At 40.3% G+C, this 15,152-nt stretch overlaps 2 protein-coding genes across 2 annotated transcripts; both read left to right on the top strand.

Moving 5' to 3' along the window:
• The first annotated feature begins 2,195 nt into the window (after positions 1 to 2,195).
• Positions 2,196 to 9,508, top strand: glb1 (galactosidase, beta 1). Its single transcript, XM_062388659.1, has 16 exons — positions 2,196 to 2,365; positions 3,365 to 3,534; positions 4,132 to 4,282; positions 4,502 to 4,562; positions 4,647 to 4,741; positions 5,289 to 5,469; positions 5,677 to 5,735; positions 5,815 to 5,936; positions 6,834 to 6,874; positions 6,964 to 7,076; positions 7,196 to 7,270; positions 7,377 to 7,466; positions 7,566 to 7,679; positions 7,818 to 7,949; positions 8,382 to 8,621; positions 8,980 to 9,508. The coding sequence occupies exons 1-16, from the start codon at positions 2,300 to 2,302 to the stop codon at positions 9,235 to 9,237; spliced, it is 1,968 nt and encodes a 655-aa protein (XP_062244643.1). The 5' UTR covers positions 2,196 to 2,299; the 3' UTR covers positions 9,238 to 9,508.
• An 855-nt stretch (positions 9,509 to 10,363) lies between these two features.
• Positions 10,364 to 14,915, top strand: cldnd1b (claudin domain containing 1b). The gene is made up of 5 exons (XM_062387792.1): positions 10,364 to 10,487; positions 10,882 to 11,418; positions 11,955 to 12,062; positions 12,227 to 12,364; positions 13,452 to 14,915. The coding sequence occupies exons 2-5, from the start codon at positions 11,133 to 11,135 to the stop codon at positions 13,670 to 13,672; spliced, it is 753 nt and encodes a 250-aa protein (XP_062243776.1). The 5' UTR covers positions 10,364 to 10,487; positions 10,882 to 11,132; the 3' UTR covers positions 13,673 to 14,915.
• The last annotated feature ends 237 nt before the right edge of the window (positions 14,916 to 15,152 follow it).

Below are 15,152 nucleotides of genomic sequence, written 5' to 3'. Positions count from 1 at the left end.
GATGGTGGTGGTTTAATGCGTAAAGTAAAAGAGATGCGTAAAAAGTTTACTGACCTTTTTCTCTCCCTCTGGGAAAATCCGCTGAGTGCAGCGCTCGCAGATATTGAACTGTCTTTTCTAAGATCTCAGCTTTCTCCATTTTTCCAGAGCTCTGAAAAAACAGTAAAGAAATAATTCAACATTACAAGATGAACGACCGCAAATATTAACCTTCCATCAGTAGAATTGCTATAAGCATCCATCGATCAGTTGTAAAAATGCATCAACATAGCATAAATGGGAAGAAATGCCTGCATGAAACTCCTGCATTAAAATAATATATCATGAGGATGATTTGAAATGGTCATTTATTGTCACACTAGCATTTAATTATCACGGCAAACAATTACGCTGCACTGAACTGTAAGTAAAGTACAGATAAGGTAAAATAACAAAACCTGTAATTATTTCTTGTGAACGAATATCATTCAAATCTTACTAAACCTAGTAACACGAGAGTGAACATGGTCAACAAATCCTTTCTGTGTCCTCTTCTGAGCCTTTGCAGGTCAGGTGAAAAATGATCCAAAGATCCGTATCCGAAGACCCAGTCAAAACGAACGAATCATTTCTGTTTTTTCTAGCTACCAGTACTGAGCAAATGCAGGTCACGTGGAAAATGATCCAAAGACTCGTAGGGGAGAGCGGGGTAATGTGGGACATCGGGTAATGTGAGACACCCCCTGTATCTAGGCAACGGAACACATTTGTGGTCATGTGACCATTATGTTTTCAAGCCCCTTCCATTCCCCCCTTGCCATGAAGGAGAAGTTGGTGCTGGTGCTGTGGAAAGGATGTTTTTTCACAAAAATGTTTTTTTTGCATGTAAAAGTAAACTTTAACTTTAAACTTATAACTTTAAAGTGAGACACTGTCTCACTTTACCCCACCATGAATCACAAGTTAAGTTTAGTCTTAAACATATTTTAGTGTTATATTACATTATATATGTTTTATTTTTAATGTCATAAACATTGTAGAAAAGCCATCATGCCAAGAAACTATACACCAGGAAGACAACCTGGGGCCAAACATCCCTCGCAGAAATGGAGAGTGCAGCCGCTGAGGTCATGCAAGGAAAGAAGTCTTTAAGAAAAGCTGGAAGGGACAGATATATTGATAAGACAACCCTCAAAAGATTCATAAAGAAAAAAGAGAAAGGGGAAGTAAAATTAGTAATTAGCCTGGGGTGCAGTAGCTGAGGCAGAGAGAATATTCACAGATGAGATGGAGGAGCAGCTTGCCAAACACTTGAAACAACTAGCTGACCAGTTCCATGGCCTTGCTCCAGTTAAGTGCCATGAACTGGCATTTGAATACGCAGAGAAAAACAATATCCCTGTCCCTGCCAATTGGACAGAGAAACAATGTGCAGGTAAGCTAGGGTGTGCAAGAGATCACATGAATCATAATAATCATAAATGTGATTAATTGACCAATCCCCAGGATATACGTGGTTGTCAATCTAGACGTCGGGATTTGAACTATTACAACATGTGTTGTTATGGTAGTTTAAAAGTGAAAACAGTAAGTGGATCACTTTAGCTTGGGTAAAGTGGGACACAAATCCACTTTTTTTAAAACAATCATATTTTCACTGCCCTTTGTCCTGAAGAAATTCTGATCATTTCCATTGCTAGAAAACATCCTGAATTAAATTTTACTGATATATCATTTTAGCTCGCCTCTTAACAGTATTCGGAGGATATTCATGATTTCAAGAGAAAGTATTGCCAAAATCTGCTTATCATTATTTCACTTAAAAAAAAACAATATACGTAAATATATAAATAGACCTAACTATAGAGGAAGAAGAGTCTAGACATTGCAGTTTCTCTTTTATTTATTTCACAGGTTCATGTTTATTCTATGTGGCTTTAGTGGGCATGTGTAATGTAAAACATACAATACAACATATTACAAATAGGCAACACTTAATTTTTGTCATCCAATAATATTAATAATTGAGGAAATATGAAAATCCAAACAAATTTACATGCACAGAATCGACAAAAAAATACAAATAAATGCTCCACGTAAAGTCTATGGCAGCTGCAGTCTCTACAACACTGACACCTAGTGACGAGAAGCCGTTTGTGCACCACAGCCACAAATCCGCATCACATGGCTTTACTTCCGCATCTCGTGACCAGACGGTTTGTGTTTTTCAGGAAGTCCCGCAGCTGATCATGTGAAACAAACACCGGCATGTGCATTTTCAACATCGCTCCTCGGGCGTGAGATCAGGTGAAGAATCAGCATGTCGCTGCTCAGAGCTGGGAACTCTCTGCTGCTGCTGCTGCTGCTGATGCTGTTTGGACCTGCGGTGAGTGACTCTCACTTTTCATCCTCGCTTCTCTGCAGCACACCAGATTTTGAATAAAGTCTAAGGAGCCAGTTTGTCTTGTTTTTCAATGCTTTTGATTTTTCCTTAATGGAAACGCACGACACAGATTGTTTGAGGATTGTTTCAGCAGCAAAACTTTACCTGCATGATCTGACAATTCATCTTTAAACTGTCATCATCAACCCCTCACTACCTAAAGTAAAGTGGAAGTGGACCTTTTGGGGGTCGTTCTTGTTATGTAACTGTTCCAAAAACATCATGTGCTCAACTAGACTAAGAGCTACACCTCCAAGTGTGGAGAGTTACCAAATAGTACAAATATAAAATAAATGAGGTCAAACATAATCTATATCAAAGTATATACAGCTAGCGTTTGTTTTGTTTTGTGTGTTTTATCCATTTGTATTGTTGTTGTGTTACTTTGAGTTGAGAAGTGCTCTATTATTTACATTATTATTAGTCTTAGGGTAGAAGAAGTATAAATAAATAGCACCAGCACTCAAAACAGATTCCGTCGGAATTAGCACATGATGACTCATTTTTCCGATCCTGTAGAGTCAATGTTTTTAAAAAGCTCCTCCCTTATACATATAGTTCTAAACACAACATTGGAGTCCACAGTCAGATCCAGACCAACTGACAAAAACACAACACAATAAACCGAGAGGGAGTTAATTATACTTGCTAATGCAACTGTTGTTCACCTGTCAGTCAAACTCTCCAGTATGTGTGTTATTCACTGCATCAGGCTGTGAAAGTAATTTTTTTTCCACCATGATTTGCTATTTAACAACCTTTTTATCCGAAATCATGGCTGCCATGTTAGAGTGTCACTTCTTCAAATCAGCGGTTTGCCATAAAATAAATGAAACTTTGCTCACATGATGAAACCATCTATAAACGGACTCAGCCTTCTGCACATCGTTGAACTGTAGAAAGTAGAAAGTATTGATTCATGTTGTTTGTGTTTACGTGTAGCTCAGCGCCCCTCGGTCGTTCAGCATTGATTACAAGAACGACTGCTTTCGGAAAGATGGGGAGGAGTTTCGTTACATATCGGGAGAAATCCACTACTCCAGGATTCCCAGTGTCTACTGGAAAGATCGGCTGCTCAAGATGTACATGGCGGGGCTGAATGCCGTCCAGACGTAGGTTGACCTCTGGTCTCAATCCTCTGAAATGACTCACATCGAACTGGTTTGTGGTTTGAGCCTCAGGCTGCTGTTGGGATGGTGTCATAGTGTAACAGACTTCAATAGAAAAGACAAGGAGGAGCTTTAAAATACACAGATCATTAAATATCAGTAAATGCATCATGTGTATTTGCAGGAATGAAATTCCCCAGGATGCCAGTTTATATATTTTTTTCTTTAAAATCAGGGATAAAGGATGAATTCAACGGAAATACTTGTTGTAAATGCTGACTATACTGACTATGTTCATAGATAGACTTCTGCAATATAGCTTTAGCGATTAGATTACAAATGCAACCCCCACTGGTCACACAAGATCAGCAGGGAAGTCTTTTCAAGAGGTGCGTCTCTCATCGCTGCCCATGGATTCTGGACACTGAGCAGGGTCTTACTTATGTTATTGTTTTTGACACATAAATCCTGGACTGTCAGGAAACCAATGTTGTTGTGAAGTGGAATATTCTGTTTAAATCTTCCTATGTACGGAGAGTCACTGCATTCAGTGTTTTGTGTTTTATCAACGAAGACACTGAACCGCTGTTTGTTTTAAAGGTACATTCCGTGGAACTTCCACGAGGAGATTCCAGTTCAGTACAATTTCAGCGGAGACAGGGATTTGACACATTTCCTAAAGGTGGCGCAGGACGTGGGTTTACTGGTGATCCTCCGGGCGGGGCCGTACATATGTGCAGAGTGGGAAATGGTGAGTGATGCTGCAGAAAAATGATATTCTCTCTGTTTAAGGGTCTTCAAAATCAATTAGGAACTTGAACACGCAGTAAAGAGCATTAAGTTAATTTTGCATAATGTTAGTACTGATAGATCTGTATATTTTAAGTCGAGTTATAACTTGGATTCTGTTGTATTTAGACAAAGTGGTGTAGCCTTTCCTTCTCATTGTTTGTCTGATTCTGTGGAACAGGGAGGGCTGCCGGCCTGGCTCCTCAAGGAGAAAGACATTGTGCTGCGGTCTTCAGATCCATGTGAGAATCAAAGTGAAAGAGGATGAGTGGTGACAGGGATTACGTGCCTCAGTGTGAACAGCCCGGTTTGCTTTGTCCGTTCAGATTACATCGCAGCAGTAGACCGGTGGATGGGGAAGCTACTGCCGATGATGAAACCTTATCTGTATCAGAACGGTGGTCCCATCATCTCTGTGCAGGTGAGGGAGGGGCTACTGAGGGTCAACAGGGAAGGGTTTTATTCAGACTCTATATAAAGATAGATGACATAACGGATCCCCAAAAGTGAAGCCACAGTGTCTCGATAAACCCAGCCTCCTCCATGTCCCTGGATGGGACAGGGACCAAACTAAAAAGGCAGATTACACGTAAAATGTTTTTCTTGGGTCATTTTAGGTCTTTCTTATCACACATTTGTTCAAATATGCATTGTTCTTAAAAGTACATATTTAGTATAAAAATGGAGTGAGACGTGATGATTGACAGCTGAGACTGACTCACGATTGGTTGGTTGTATGTAATGATGTCATGGCTCCAAAGGAGCAGCGTGGCATTGTCATATCTGGAATACTTTGGCTTCATTCCTGGATATTGGGAGGAAGTGGAGATGTGTCGTCCATTTTTATATTCAAGCATTCGTTCTGTTTAATTTCCTTAAGAAATCTGATATAAAGCAATAAAGTAACTGAAATAAACAGTCTGTTGTGAGGAGTAACAGGTCTCTCCTGACGGGCTCTTGTTTTGCAGGTGGAGAATGAATATGGCAGTTACTCCGCTTGTGATTACAACTACCTGCGTCACCTGACCAAGCTGTTCCGCTCCCACCTGGGCAACGAGGTGGTGCTCTTCTCCACAGATGGAGCTGGGGTCTCCTATTTGAAATGTGGCACAATACAAGAACTGTATGCCACAGTGGACTTTGGGCCTGGTACGTGTCAGAAACTCTATTCTGCTGGAAAGCTGCCTTTGACAAAAGCTTTTCATTTTTGCTCAGTTATCTCAGATTCATGGCAAATAACCCGACCCGTATTTTTACAAAAAAGACAAACTTGTAATTGATTCCATTATATATATTAGTGATGTCTATATATTATTATATATATTCTGAATACGTGTGTGTTTGCCGTTTTTCTAGGTGCAAATGTAACTGCTGCCTTTGAGGCACAGAGATCCGCTGAACCTCATGGACCTTTGGTAATAAATAACTCTGGGTTGTAATCTCTGGTTTCAACAACACAAATAGATGCTTATGGGGCTTCTTCTCCCTCCTCAGGTGAACTCTGAGTATTACTCGGGCTGGCTGGACCACTGGGGATCCCCTCACTCCGTTGTCTCGACTGCCCAAGTGGCCAAGTACCTGAACAAGATCCTGGCCACGGGAGCTAACGTCAACATGTGAGTCAGAAAGAGATTCCACCAAGAGTGATGAGAAACTCTTGTACCAACAGATAGAGACACGTGCACAACAGACTGATGCTGTCACTGTGTATTAGTTAACCACAAATATGTAGGCTACTGTAATGAAGAGTGTATTGTTTTACCTTCCAGAGTAAGGTACCGGCCTCCCATTCAAACAAATAACTCTCTAGTTAAACACAGTATATCTGCAGATGGACAAAAACATTATATCACTCTATTTATACCAGTAAAGTGAACCCAGGCTCACATGTTCTCACGATCAGTTAGGAATTTAAACCTCTCCCCATACCCTGTTTACAGCAGATCTACGCTTAGTTATTTGATGCTGCTAGAAAACAGATAATTAAGGTTTTAAAACATCTTATATTTGGAAAGAGTTCCAGTTGTAAAACATTGTGACGCCATCACTCCATTATTATAAGATTTTCTTTGTTCTTTTTATGCCTCTGCACCGGTGAAACCCTTTGGGATTCCAAGAAAGGTAATTTTAAGAATGCCTCAAGAGAGTTCTTTCATATTTGGCACAAATTAATGGATTAGAATCCGATGGTTGAAGGTCATGACAAAGTTAGTGTGAAAAAGAAATACAATTGTACTGAAACTACCCTCTTTGTCAGAGGCATACAATCACGGGGCAGTTATTCCAGTCTGTTGCTGAAATTATTTTTAGAATATGACTCTCCTTACAGCTCAGGTTTACTCTAGAGAAACTAAATATGATGCTTCACCGTCTCACCTCTCACGTGTTATATGTTTTTTTGGTTATATCTCTCAAAACAATGTTAAAATAAGAAGAAATAACAGCAAATATAAAAAATTAAACCCTTGTCTCGTGTTTGTAGTTTGAAGTTGACAAACTGTCTCCTCCCGCAGGTACATGTTCATCGGTGGATCAAATTTTGGATTCTGGAACGGTGAGTTTTACTTTCTGGTCTGATTCGTGGTGACTCGCCCAAAAACCTTGTGTGTCTCCCATCCTCTAATTACCTCTCAATGCCGTCAGGTGCCAATGCACCGTACGCCGCGCAGCCCACCAGCTACGACTACAACGCCCCCCTCTCAGAGGCAGGAGACCCCACGGACAAGTACTTTGCCATCCGAGATGTCATCAGCATGGTACTTTCACTAGAGCAGCGCTACACGTTTGTCACCTTTTTAAGGTTGAAAAAAGCAGAGAGTGAATAACCTACTTCCATCGTGTGTCTGAGCTGACATAACGTGTGCTCCCCCAATAGTACCGTAAGATACCAGACGGACCCATTCCACCGAAAACACCAAAGTATGCATACGGTGCTGTTAAAATGACAAAGGTAGGTGTCCGCCCTTATTTTAAACTATTGGACTTGATCGATGAATTCCATATTGTTCATTTCAAGAATCAAGAACGGATAATTGCAACCGTCTCTCCCACCGCAGCTCCAGACGATCCTAGATGCAGTAGAAGTACTGTCTTTCTCCGGCCCGGTCAAAAGCATCTATCCTCTGACGTTCCCCGACCTGAACCAGGTGTCTTTTTTTAATGCTTTTTCTTTTCGTGTGAGCCAGTCATAATAATTGTTTATCTTTTATCGATTTGTTTACATTTTCTCTGCCCTGTCCTTTCAGGCTTTTGGATTTGTGCTGTACAGGACGACTCTGCCCGTCGCCTGCAACACACCCACTCCCCTGTCGTCCCCTCTGAACGGAGTCCATGACCGAGCCTATGTGTCCATCGATGGGGTGAGTGGGTCTGCCTGGACTAGTTACAGGTGCACAAACACACACACACACATAGAAAATCCTTTACAGATAAAGAGTTATAAACATGATATGAATTTTTAAGGTCTGTCCTCATAACTGTGCCGATCTCCTCCCCAGGTGGCCGTTGGGATTCTGGAAAGGAACAAAGTCTTAAGCATCAATGTGACTGGGAAGGCTGGAAGTCAGCTGGACATACTGGTGGAGAATATGGGACGAATCAACTACGGAAGAGATATCAATGATTTCAAGGTTTAAAGAAATATATTTATTTTATATTGGGGGAAACTATTGAGTCATATCTTAGAAAACAATAAATACACAGTTTATAGATAAACAAACACTTGACACTGCCTAGCCTCATGAATAAAAACAAAAGTAAACATAGATCCATATTTTACTTTGCTGATAATTATATCTCCTAAACTTCTCACTAAATGATTAAATTATTGTACAATTTTGGAATAACTGATCGTACAGTGGGCGAAATTATATATATATCAAACTTATAATTTATGAACATCTGGTAATGCTGTCTGAAATATTCCAAAGCTATATTCAAATACAACCTAAAGATGGTTTTATAGTTTCATTTTATATTTGTCTGTGATGTAAGAAGTAATCAGGATGTCGGTGTGAAGAACAAGTATCAGAATGAATGGGTTATTTGTCTTCTCCTCACAGGGTTTGGTGTCTAACCTGACTCTGGGGAAGGACATCCTTACTGGTTGGACCATGTACAGTCTCAGCATAGATGACGCAATCAACCAGGGCCTCATCCAGGCAAAAGAGCCCCCACTATCAGCCCCCCCTCCGCCTGCTACTCTCTCCCTCCCAGCCTTTTACACTGGGAGCTTCGTCATCCCTGACGGAATCCCGGACCTCCCCCAGGACACCTACATCAAACTGCCCAAATGGAGAAAGGTAATGTCCCCGGAGGAAAGAACCTTCCAGATGAATCAGTTTAAGTTTAAAATAAATATTTGCTGGTTCTATAGCTTCTCAAATGGAAACTGACACAATGCAGGTTTTTGGACTCAGCTCACACATTCTACGTTTATTTCAAAAGAAATTCAGACCTTCTTAATGTATTTAGGTCCTAAAATTTAGACTATTGAATTTGGACTCTTTTAGCCCTTTTAGACCCTGCTACTAAAAGCTTTAGGTAGCCCCAATTTGTTGAAATTTTATGTAAATTTGTGGTCATTTAAAATGATTTATTATGAAAGCACATGCGTGTGAAGCAATTAATAAATATGTGTATCATTTTGTGTCTTTTCAGGGCCAGATCTGGATTAACGGCTTCAACCTGGGACGTTATTGGCCAGTCCGAGGCCCCCAGGTGACACTTTTTGTCCCGGCCAGCCTCCTGAGCACGGCTGCCCCCAACAACGTGACCGTCCTGGAGCTGGAGGGGGCTCCTTGCAGCTCCGGGCCGTGCACTGTGGAGTTCACCGACTACCCCATCATAAATGCAACAGCCCCCGCTCACTACAAGCAGCGCTGGGGCCCGTTTACTAGAGAGATTTTGTTGGATTGATGGAGGAGCCCACTGCTGAACAAACTGAATCAGTTTGCTCTACTTAAGGATCTTCACAAAGAGATTATTGCCAATCAAAGAAAAGCCAAAACACAGCCATCAGTGTTTCAGAGTACATTTTATTTGTTTATGTGAAAGACAAATCAGGGAAATAATGAGTTTATTATCATGCAACATTGTTGGACTACTGTTTTTAATTGATTAGAATTTTCTTTCAGCCTGTCTGATTTATTCCTTGTGAAACGAGCAAGAAAATAAAAATCTAAAAGTATTTCATGATGCTTCAACGAACGTCTTTTTTTTAAACAGAGTGCTTTCAGTCTATTGGTGCTGTGTTTAAGATAGATAAATTAATAATATTTGATATAGCTTGATAAAGATAAATTTCACTTCAGAAGGAGACTATAAAGATTTCTGTTTGTGACTAAACTCTGGCAGGCGTAAGAAGTAACACAAATGGGGTTAATAATAAATAATAAAATACCTTTATGGTGTGGTTTCTGTTATGTCTATTGTGTAAGAAGAAAACATACTCTTCTCAAGTAACATGAAGCGTATTGAGTGAGCAAGTGGCAGCAATGCTTTTAATCTACGAGGGACATATTTCTAGCAATAAACATAATGGACACGTAACAGACATAATGGGAAAAAACAATGTAATTGCCACACAATAGTTGTACAATGGGTTTTAATTTTCTCTGCATGCATAATATAAGAAACAAACTCATGTATACTGTATGGGCAGCTTGTGTCGAGTTTTCGATCACAGGATTTTATCACGAACAGACGGATGGTTATATGACATGAGTTTGTTCAATTTGCTGTAACTGCTCTCTCTTAGTGACGGTGGAAACTGGGGCGTGTTCATTCGGTAGCAGAGTTGAGAACTTGATTCATTTAACGACATACTTCAATGACTGTTTCGGTGCTTTGCGAAATACATGCGAAGAAAAAAGAGAAAAACTATAAATTAAATATTATCTGACAAAATATATACAAGTTAAAGGTCTAAAAGGAAATAAACAACTATAAAAATAAGTCAATATTCAGTTGACATCCGGTGGAGCCACATTGTACCAGCAGGTGGCGGTCATGAGCATAGCGTGCGGGCTGCCAACCGTCAATCAAACCGAGAAGAAGAGTGAAATTTACTATCAGTGGAAAAGGGGCAGAGGCTGAAGCTGATCGGCAATATTCCCCCCCCCCACAGCTCGCCACGCTAATATCTGGACCCGTTGTCCTGCGATGAGGTAAATCACAGACCTTCAATTCAAACACGTCATCTTTATTTGTTGGCTAAATGTTTGAGTAAGCACGTAGCCAGCTGCGGGCTAACTGCGGCTAGCAGGTAACATGCTAACGTTGTCACAGACCAGGAAGCTGTGCTTGTTGATAGTATCTGTATGAAGCTGTTATCTAATTTTGCAATTCTCAAATAATCAAATAACTAAAAGTGCTTTAGTGTTGTCCTTTGTTGTGTGTTGGCAGAGTTAAGCTGCCGGTCAACTGCGTTATACTGGAGCATGTGTGTCTATATGAGCTAAACATCTGTGTGTGTGTCTCTGTGTGTGTGTGTCTCTGTGTGTGTGTGTGTCTCTGTGTGTGTCTGTCTCTGCGTCTGTGTGTCTGTGTTCCTCTCTGCAGGTCGTGACCTCCTGTGTTTAGGACGTGGCTCAAAATGCAGCACCAAATTCAAAAGGAGTAAAAAAAGTACAATGTTCGGATACAGACTCATAATGTTAACACATATGTTGCGGTGCCAACACACCAAGAGGAAATATCATTTCTAACCACAGCACCCAGGCTTCTTCACTAAAGCCAAATTAGTTTTATTGATCTCCGATCAGTTCCCTGTTATAGACGAGAGGCTCAGAACGAGCTGTTGCCTCGCGATCATGGTAGATAACCGATATGCCACAGCTCTGGTGATCGGCACGGTGCTGAGCCTGCTGGCCACAGTGTACCTGTCTGTGGCGGTGGGGACTCAGCAGTGGTACCAGTACAGAAGTCCACCGATGAAACGAGAGCCCAGCAACCTCACCGGGCTCATAGATGAGTTCAGCAATGGAGAGATCGATGAGAAAACCTACAGTGACATCATGTACCGGCAGAACGGCACCCTGGGACTGTGGTGGAGGTGCATTCTGGTGCCCAGCCAATCTCACTGGTATAAAGTACCTGGTAAGATTTATTGTTTAAAAGAGATCAATGGATTCGTTATTTCCTCATCCACAATCATTTAGATTCTATGAGCTGTAATTACAAGGTCATGTTGTGCTGACAGACATTCCTCTTTCCCACAACATTTTATTTGAAAATCTACTGAAGATCGGAAAATGACTAATGACTGACGAATTTTTTATTTACCTCACAGCGATAGCTCAGGAGAATGCCCATACTTCAGCGCATATCTGAAAGTAGCTTTTCGGGATCTGATAAGTTGATTAATCAATAAGTTGATCAACAGGAAAGTAATTGCCAGCTCAAAACACATATCAATTAAGTCAGTAAATTTTTTTTTTTTTGAAAAAAGGAAAATCTGTCTCAGGTTCCAGCTTCTCAAATAGGAGGATTTGCTCTTTCTCTTTGTCCACCTGTAGGTTTTACACAAGCTGGATGGATGGATGTTGGTCAAACAAATTATTTGAGGACATTTCAAACTCTGTATTTTTCTCATATCAGTGAAGTTCAGTTGGATTGATGCTCTCTGTTTTTAGAAGACAAGTTGGAGACCCGGTGTGTGAGCTTCACTCTACCTCAGCAGTTTACTCTAAAGTACAAACAGCCTGGAAACCCCAGCAGTGAAGAAGATCTGCTGAGGACATGTGAGTCTGCCTCCTAGACACTGTTTATCATATCTTGGTTTACATCCAGTTACACACGACTTAACGAAAACACTTGCTCCATTTCATCCCTTTACTGTCTTTGGGGATCTTCGATCATTAGATGACGTTTTTAAACCGTGGTTCTCACTGTCCTGTCTGTGCAGATCTCTGGAGATGTCAGTTTCTCCTGCCTTTGGTGTCGCTGGCCTTGGTTTTCCTCAGTGGCCTTGTTGGGGTCTGCGCCTGTCTGTGCCGCAGCTTCACCCCTACGATCGGAGTGGGAGTGCTCCATCTCCTCGCAGGTGAGTGAGAGAAATGCTGCCTTTTATTAACCAGGATTCAAACCTTTAACCGGCATTGATTGAGATGTCAGTTGTCATGTCAGCCATTGCTTGAGTTTCAGCCTGATGTTCATCCCTGTTTCAACAGTTGTATAAACAAGTAAAGACAAATGTAGCCAGAGGTTAATGCAAACATCCGCCATCACAATGAGCTGTCAGTTCAGTAGACTTCCTTATAAACATATAGTAATGTGTAAGATTGTGGAATCCCATACAAGATGTGTTTTTTTTGATAAGCAGAGTTTTGTTTGTACTTTGGTATATTAATTACAGAATTATTTTTAATCGTTGTAATTCGTCAAATAACTTACTACTAATGTTGCACGGTGTATCGGTACTAGAAAGGTACCGTGGTTTTACATACGATACGATTTTACATATTTTTAGTATCGGTTATTTGTTCATTTGTTTGACCCTGCTTGTGGTAATATGAAGTGAGTGTGTAATTAAGGGCCCCTCGGAGTGCGCACTCCTCTGCCAAGGCTAATTCCTTTTATCGGCAAGTTTAAGAAAGTGAAAGAAAGTTCCTGTTTGTAAATCTGCTCCACCGCTCCACTTATTTTCAAGCAAAGTGTTTCAGTATTTTTTGGAATCATATTAAAAGTCAGAGAAGCATACAGTAGTGAAAAAATTAAAACTTTCTTTGAAATCCAGCTGCAGTTTAGATTTTTATTTATTTATATGTTTGTGCTGCTGGATCCAAATGAATCAACATAAAAAAGTAGAATGACACCTTGCTCAGGCCCAACAGTTTCCTTAAATTTAACCAATCTGCATTGAACTTCATACTAGTTATTAGTTCCCCAAATGTAAAATTGTTCTCATTAATATCCATGAATCGTACTCTGAGAATATAAGGAAAATGGTTCCTGGATCAGCCCCCTGACCCGGATCGGCATCAAAATCGGATGAGTTATTTTAGGACTTTTTTGCCACATCCTTCTACCAGGCTTAGCCGAAATCCATTCGTTTTTCATCTAATTGTGCGTAAACAAACAATCACTCCTTGGTGAAGTTTTTCATGCAGTTTCTTCTTCTACTCGTATAGGTCTGGCATCCCTGGGCTCCGTCTGCTGTTTCTTGGCCGGGATGGATCTGCTCCACCAGCACTCCATTCCCCCAGAGGGAGTAGAGGGCTCAATGGGCTGGTCCCTCTACCTCGCCCTCATCTCCTTCCCTCTTCAGATGATGGCGGCTACTTTGTTCCTGTGGGCGGCGAAGAGCCACCGCAAGAGCTACACCCGCATGACCGCTTACAGGGTCGCATAAAGAAGCGAGAGACTTCTATAACATCAGGGTGCAGTACCTTCACACAACCTGCTGGTCTGAGGACGTCATTACACTTCTATTGTCTATATAAGAAAGGATGTTGAATGTTTCTTATAGACCTAAAGTAAACCAGACCGCTAATCCTCATAAGTGGTCTTTTATAGGGATGCAATATCTTTGAGTTGTGTTTTCTCACCTTTTATTTTACCCAAAGCATGCTCTGTGTATTTAAACACCCAGTTAAGGATCATTGGTTATTTCTGGTGTTGTTGCTGTGCCGTACTTTATTGCCTTCTTTTCAGTTGCCATTGATTTTAACGCTGCTCGCCACATTGCTCTTATATCAGCAATAAACACAATAACATGCACTGTGACAAATAACTCCCCCGTTCTTAAATAAGTCGGGATATTTTACCCTAATAGTGCATGAAAAATATTATAACAGATCTTTTTTTTTTTTTTTATATTTCTGCTGGTTTTTGTTCTGTTCTAATTTTGCATTGTGTTAAATATGGAGCCTTTGCCGTGCATGCCTTTTTAAAGCTGACATTTCCATCACCTGTGGTATTTGTCGATTTCTGTCTGTGGTGTGCGTCGACTAAATGTCACTAAATGTCACTCACTAAAAATATAACCACTCATCCTCCATTGTCACCCGTGTTAATAGATCTAATTTTTATTAAGTCGGTTAACGTTTGAAAAGATTACAGTTTAAATGACGCCACTCAAAAAAAAGAAAAAACTGTGATAGTTAGATAACATTTAGATTTTAATGTTTCAGTCCCAAATTGAACTGCTGCCATTTGTACCTTTTTGTATCGATGGAGTGCTTCTGTCTGTTAACCCCACACACAATGTCTCAGCCGTTACTTAACTTTTAATTAACTGATCAGGTTTGACAGACAAATGCAGGTTTCACATGAATTGTTAAGTCCAACATGTTTATTGAGACTTTGAACAACTGCAAAAATCTTCATTTGCAAGTGTGAATCCTCCTGTTTCTATAACTTTATACTCACAGATGTGTGTGTGTGGAAGTGAACAAATTTACTTTGTTTTTTTTCTGAGTTAAATTTCAAAACAACTCATTTTACCAGCGACAGAAGACAAATTGTGATGTTTTTTGTATCACGGTGTTTGGTTACACATCTGATGTGTACACACTCTGGCTTTTGTAAATGTTTGTAGGTATTCAAATGCACACTGTACTGGTTTCTGTATTAATAAATTAGAAATTTGCTGACTACGTTGTACTTATGACCATTTATTATCTTATATAGAAAACTAGAATGACAGACCTAAATGGGACAGTTTTTTTCATCATAATGAACCAAAGACGAAAGTGCATAATGAATGTTAGATCCATCATGCAGATTTACTCAATTTCATGGAAATCGGTGCAGTAACCTTCCTGCATGACAACCTTATTATGTTCTTTAACTGTGTAGGTCCCTTAGAATTTACTTTCTGTAAAGGCTTG

Source organism: Platichthys flesus, chromosome 5 (assembly GCF_949316205.1).
Source record: "Platichthys flesus chromosome 5, fPlaFle2.1, whole genome shotgun sequence".
NCBI classification, from domain to species: domain Eukaryota; kingdom Metazoa; phylum Chordata; class Actinopteri; order Pleuronectiformes; family Pleuronectidae; genus Platichthys; species Platichthys flesus.
Note: the sequence above shows the minus strand (reverse complement) of the source record. Positions and strands in the feature narration are given on the sequence as shown.

What these genes read in the sequence shown, in the direction of transcription:
- glb1 (XM_062388659.1), top strand. Translation starts at nt 2,300, where the DNA reads ATGTCGCTGCTCAGAGCTGGGAACTCTCTGCTGCTGCTGCTGCTGCTG. An exon ending in TATGTGCAGAGTGGGAAATG is followed by an intron (nt 4,283 to 4,501) that starts GTGAGTGATGCT and finishes TCTGTGGAACAG; the next exon opens with GGAGGGCTGCCGGCCTGGCT. An exon ending in GTGCTGTTAAAATGACAAAG is followed by an intron (nt 7,271 to 7,376) that starts GTAGGTGTCCGC and finishes CTCCCACCGCAG; the next exon opens with CTCCAGACGATCCTAGATGC.
- cldnd1b (XM_062387792.1), top strand. Translation starts at nt 11,133, where the DNA reads ATGGTAGATAACCGATATGCCACAGCTCTGGTGATCGGCACGGTGCTG. An exon ending in AGAAGATCTGCTGAGGACAT is followed by an intron (nt 12,063 to 12,226) that starts GTGAGTCTGCCT and finishes CTGTCTGTGCAG; the next exon opens with ATCTCTGGAGATGTCAGTTT. An exon ending in AGTGCTCCATCTCCTCGCAG is followed by an intron (nt 12,365 to 13,451) that starts GTGAGTGAGAGA and finishes CTACTCGTATAG; the next exon opens with GTCTGGCATCCCTGGGCTCC.